The sequence below is a fragment of the Oculina patagonica genome, chromosome 10 (assembly GCF_052425735.1).
Source record: "Oculina patagonica isolate OP01 chromosome 10, crgOcupat, whole genome shotgun sequence".
Taxonomy (NCBI): Eukaryota; Metazoa; Cnidaria; class Anthozoa; order Scleractinia; family Oculinidae; genus Oculina; species Oculina patagonica.
This window is the reverse complement of record NC_135767.1, coordinates 5,812,216-5,818,314: the sequence shown is the minus strand read 5'-3', so window position 1 is coordinate 5,818,314 and position 6,099 is coordinate 5,812,216. Positions and strand designations below refer to the sequence as shown.

At 39.4% G+C, this 6,099-nt stretch overlaps 1 protein-coding gene across 1 annotated transcript; it reads right to left on the bottom strand.

The window, feature by feature from the left end:
• Window positions 1-1,148: 1,148 nt before the first annotated feature.
• On the bottom strand, window positions 1,149-5,531 carry LOC144628862 (uncharacterized). The gene has a single exon (XM_078486965.1). The coding sequence runs from the start codon at window positions 5,529-5,531 to the stop codon at window positions 1,149-1,151; it is 4,383 nt and encodes a 1,460-aa protein (XP_078343091.1).
• Between the last annotated feature and the right edge of the window lie 568 nt (window positions 5,532-6,099).

Sequence of the window (6,099 nt, the reverse complement as noted above, 5' to 3'; positions counted from 1 at the left end):
ATTCTATAATTTGTTCTTCAGTCAGTTCGCTTGATATATGGTTCCATGTAAATATGCATTTTCGATGTTTAGTCATATATATTAGTTATATATGATTTTTTTGTTTTATCATTTTGTCATTTTAGCATTGCGCTTGTTCTTTATTGTGTAATACAGCTTCCTTATGTTTTGAATTAATCTCTCAATAGAATCAATAATATTGCTAACCAATTTCACTGTTTTCATATAATTTAATTAGATAAAATCGTTGGAGTTAGATAATTTATTCGAAGAATACAGCCTTTGTTTTATCTAAAAATTGGATTTTATGATACTCTCTACCATTTATCGGATATGCAGTTTTACTAAAAGCGATTCTTTGTACATAGTAATCTGAACTGATTTTAATGTTGGATGCATTGATATTAAACCCAGACAATGTTTGATCAATACTCATAGCATTATTGCAAACAGCGATTCTAAATTGATTTCCTATTTTAGTATACCTGTTACAACTGTTAATGTTGTAACGACAAAATAAGACGAGTAAACGTAACGTCTTCTTTCTTTATTGTTGTTGTTTTAATTACATGTCGCGCGCATTGTGACGTTGTTAAATTACATAATTTATGACACTCTCCCGGGCCGACAACATAAGCTGAAAATATAGTATACATTTATGTGTAAGGAATAAAAGAAAAATGTCATATATTGTTCCCTTTAATACCAGTGGTTATTCTATTTGTGCCTTGATTCTCTGTGCTGCCTTCTGAGCGGCAAGTCGTAAAGGAGGACGTTGTATATCATTTTCAGGAGCTTTTTCTATGTTTTTGTTAGGCGGTATGTCTGACATCTCTAACGGATAAAGTTTCTCTATAGGACGTGATAGTTCCTTTCCAGAAGGTACTCTTAGAGATACAGATCTTGCGAGTCCATCTTTCCCCGTGTGTAGGCTAGTTACCACACCTATTTTCCATTGGTTTCGTGGTGTGCTATCGTGAATGAGAACAACATCTCCAATAGCGACTGTCTTTTTGTTTACTATTCTTTTTCGACAAGTGTGATGTTCTCGCAGACTTGTCAGATATTCAGTTTTCCATTGTGTCCAGAAGGCGTTTCTTAGTGTTTTGTGATACTGAGCTCTTTTTATCAGTGCTTTTGTTGACACCTCAGATGGAATATAGATAGTCTGGATCGTTTTCTTTAGCATTCGTGTCCGGTAATGTTAGGAGACGGTATCCACATAAGAAATGTGATGGCGTCAGAGGAGAGGCATCGTTGATGTCTGTGTAAGGGTATGTTAAGGGTCGGCTGTTTAGCACTGCTTCTACTTCAGTAAGTATTGTGTTTAGTTCAATCATGTTTAGGCAGGCTTTCCCCAGAGTTTTCTTTAAACGTCTTTTCATTAGACCAATAAGCCGCTCGTAAAATCCTCCCCACCACGGAGCTCTTTCAGTGATGAATTTCCAAGTTATGTTGTGATGAGCGAGGAACTGTTGGGATGAACCTGTTCCGAGAATTTGAGTTTTGATTGTTTGAAGTTCTTGAGCTCCGGCTTTGAAGGTTTTTGCATTGTCTGAAATGATACACTCCGGAACTCCTCGACGGCTTATGAATCGTCTGAATGCTCTAAGGAAAGCATCGGTGGTCTGATCTTCTACTAATTCAAGGTGTATGGCTCTTACTACCGCACATGTGAAAAGACATATGTACATTTTAGATGAGGTTTGTTTTGTCTGGTCGCGGACATATAGAGGTCCTGCGTAATCGATCCCTGTAAATTGAAATACTTGGGATTGTTGTACTCTTGATTGTGGTAACGGTGGTGTGGGTACAGAGCGAAAGGGTGGTCCTTCCACTTTTCTGCATGTTACGCATTTTGATATGATTCTTTTTACGAGTTGTCGACCTTGAGGTATCCAATATGTTTGTCTGATGTGAGTAAATGTTTCTCTTACTCCACCATGCATGACCTGCCTATGCATAAGATGGACGATGAGTGTAGTTAAGTAGTTGTCCTTTGGTATGAGGATAGGAAATTTTGTGTCGTGAGGCAGATCTGTATACTGTAGTCTACCACGACAGCGTATGATATCTTCATTGTCAAGATAAAGATCGAGTTGTCGTATGATGGCAGGTTGTCTGGATTTGTCTTTGTTCTTCAGGTATGAAATTTCTTGTCTGTAGATTTTATGTTGAGTAGCTTTCAGCAAGACATTCCTGGCTTCCACGATATCTTTCGCTGTAAAAGTTTCACTGTATACTTTTCTTTTTCTCCATTTTCTTGCGAAGTTGATAACGCGGGCAGTGACTCTGAGTAGATGGATTAGGGTGCTGTATCTTGTTATGTCAATGATGTTTAGTATATTTGGATCATCTGCGACGTTTGTGACAATTTCCATTTGTAAGCTTTGAGGTGCTTCATGAAATAAATTTTGGGGATATGGAGGCCATTGTTCCTCTGGTTCGCTAAGCCATGGAGGTCCCTCAAACCATAGTTTTTTCTTATCGTTGAATATAATAGTGCTTACTCCACGAGTTATCAAGTCAGCTGGGTTCATAGACGTTGGGCAAAACCTCCACGTTTGGGATGATGTGATTTCTTGTATCTTGTGAACTCGAGTTCGAACGAATTGTTGTAGTTGTTTGTTGGAAGATAACCAAGATAACACAATTTGTGAATCACTCCAGTATATAACTTCACTGCTGTTTACAAGCTCTAAGGTTTTGTTTAGGTATTGGAATAGTTTTGCTCCCAAGAGTGCTGCTAATAGTTCTAGTCGTGGTAGTCGAAGGTACCTTTTCGATAATGAGTAATATTCTAAGGACTTATTATCGCAATCAGTTCCGGTTATCACGTTATCCATATACATGTTCTCCATGAGGTCCCGTGCTACCCAATCGTCCTTTTGACTTAGGTGATATTGTATTGTTGCGTTCAGCAGAAAGGGTGAGGGTGTCGCTCCAAATAGAACTCGGCAAAATCTGTAAGCCTCCAAGTTGCTGTTACTGTCAACGGGTTGATTGATATCTTTAAGCCACAGGAATCTCGTTGCGTCTCTGTCTAGGGAGTTCAGTTCGATCTGTAAGAAGGCCTTTTCTATATCTGCAGAGAAGGCCTGTTTGTGTGTTCTGAATTTTAAAAGAATGCCTGTTAAATCTTGCATCAGATTTGGCCCAGTATGTAGACAATCATTGAGGCTCGGTGATTTAGGTGACATTCTGGCAGAAGCGTCATAAACTATTCGCATTTTTGTTGTCGCGCTTTCTGATTTGAAAACTGGGAAGTGTGGCATGTAGTGTAAAACACCTTCGTGACGATCGAGGTTTTGGACTTTTTCTATGAACCCGAGGTTAAGTTGTTCAAGGAGTTGTTCGTTATACTTCGTTATAAGTTCTGGGTCTTTCCTGTTTAGACTGTTTTGTAAGCTGCTCAGTCTGCTCTTGCTCAAATTGTAATTTGCTGGTAGATCGTGTTTGTTTAGCTTCCATGGGAGTTTTACGTTATATCTACCGGTTGCTTCGTTAAACCAGATAGTTTCTTGAAACTTTCTGATGATTTCTTCGTCTTGTTTGTTTTCTTCTGGTATTTGGTTGATTTCCCAGAACTTGGTTAGTAGATTGTCGAGCTTTTCGTCCTCTACTGGCATGTTTTCTACCCTTTGACATAGGGTGGTTAAATTGCTTTGACTGTTCTTCCCTTTGTAAATGGGACCTGAGAGAAGCCATCCAAATTTGCTTTCCATTGCGATTAAGGCTTCGTTTTGGGTTTTTATTACTTTTCCGGTGATCAGTTGACCGTAATAGTCGTTGCCAATAATGATGTCTACTTTAAGATTTTCTGATGCATGTGAAGGATCGGCAAGTTTAAGTCCTTGTAATTCCGGCGGTATCTGTAAATTTTTCACCGTAGCCGATAGTGGTGGACAAATAACTGGAGTTACTAGGGCTGTTATTTTGATATCTTCTACGTCTGTTGACAATGTCAGTGCCACAAGGTCGTATGTTTTTCTCCTGCCTTGAAGTGTACCGAATGTCGTCACATCTAAAAGTTCGCTTCTCATTGTTCCTAGTTTAAGTTTGTGTTTCATCTCCTGAGTGATAAAGGTTCTTTGTGATCCTGTGTCAAATAGGATGCGAGCTTGATAGTACTGTTTATTGTTTCCACTTATTTTCGTAACGGCGGATTGCATCAGGATATGAGCTTTAGAAGGGAGTACATGCGTTGCTCCCATGTGGGTTCTGTTCTTCGACACGGAATCCGCTGATAGGTGATCATTCTTCGGCCCTTTGTCTTCCTTTAGTTGACTAGAATCGTTTTGGGTTGTATTTTCTTGGTTTTCATCACAAATTGAAGTGTGGTGTTTTTTCTTACATTTCATACATCGCCCCTTTGAAAAACATTGGATTTTGGTGTGGTTGAGACCAAGGCAGTTAAGGCAGCGCTGTTGGTTCTGAAGTAACGATCGACGTTCCTCTACTGTTTTAATCTTGGCGCACTTGTCAGGTCGATGTGTTCCTGCACAGTATGTGCAAGGCCTAGGTGTCTTTTGTGTGGCGTTGTAAGTTCTGTGTCGTTGTTGTGTACCGGTTAGTAGAGCACCAGCTGTTGGCACAAGTACTTCGTCCTCTGTGGTTGGTTTTGGAGAGGACATATGGCCCTTTTCGCGCGTTTCGATTTCCTGTCGCATGGCGATTCTCAATCTGTCTAGGGAATTGTCCGCTGAAGGGTCAGCTCTGAATATTGAGTACCGAATTCCTTCGGGTATTTTCTTTAGAAGAATGGGAATCAATAAGCTTCCATAAGTTTCTGTTTTTACTCCAAGTGCCTCTAAACCGCGAATGTTTGCCTCGCAGGTGTCGTAAAATGTTCTGATATTTATGGTGTCAGCTGATGGCGCGTCGATCTTGGATAAGGACTCCATGTAAGCGTTCGTCAAAATTTGTGGTTTGCCGAAGCGCTCCTTTAATAGCTCAATTGCTTTTTTATAATTTTCTTCAGTCAGTGGCAGTCCAGAGATAGCGCGCGCCGCTTCTCCCTTAAGCATTCCATTTAAGTAGTTCATTTTTTCAATATCGCTTAGTCCGTGATTTTTATCAATAGCTGCGCTAAAGCTGTCCCAGAATGTGAGCCATTGAAGAGGGTCTCCTCCGAATGATTTTATGTTTATTTTAGGTAAATTGATATGCATTCGTGGGGCGGGTTCTTGTTTTAAACTACTATAATGGAATTGGCTCACCGGCGTGTCTGGTTTGGTCCTAAGGAGTCGTCCGATTCTGAATTGCCAGTATGATATGTCGTCTTGGAACGACAACGCCGTTTCTGTGTCTAGCTGTATGTCCTCTTCTGTCTCCAAGGACATAACGATTTTGGCATCCATGCGTGCTATTTCTTCGGCTCTTCGCGTGAGCCTGTCCACCAGCGCCTCCAATTCTGCTTGATCTGGAGTCTCCGAAGTTATTAGTTTTTCCGCTCTTTTGAAATCTTGGGTGCAGTGTCCCTTGTATGCTCCTCGGATGGATCTCCATTTCTTTATTTCTTCTTCGCTCATAATATCTTGTCCGCGCTGGTCCCGGCACCAATGTTACAACTGTTAATGTTGTAACGACAAAATAAGACGAGTAAACGTAACGTCTTCTTTCTTTATTGTTGTTGTTTTAATTACATGTCGCGCGCATTGTGACGTTGTTAAATTACATAATTTATGACACTACCAGAGATTCAAATATTTATCAAAATATGTTCCTCTTATTTGCTCTGTATATGAATCTAGATCATAATCGATGAATAGCTTATTATGCTCCACTTTAACCCACGGAAAACTAAAACTATCACCCTCGATAAATTCAATTTTAATCCTTTTATTATCACTGGGCTTATAGTCATATTTAAATGCCATATATATAGTCCAGTCATTGGATTCAGTGATATTTTCATTTAAATTAATTTCGAAACCACTCATAAAGCCGTTTTTTGGATCAAAATCTTCTAACAATTTTGTGGGATTAAAGACAAGATTGCCATTTAATCCAGACACTACAGCACCGTTACTATCTGACATGATGAATTCAGATATATCCGTTAGATCATAAAAATACTCGAAAATTTTATGGTAATAG

Excerpts from the sequence above, each read along its gene's own strand:
- LOC144628862 (XM_078486965.1), bottom strand. The coding sequence starts at position 5,531 with ATGAGCGAAGAAGAAATAAAGAAATGGAGATCCATCCGAGGAGCATAC.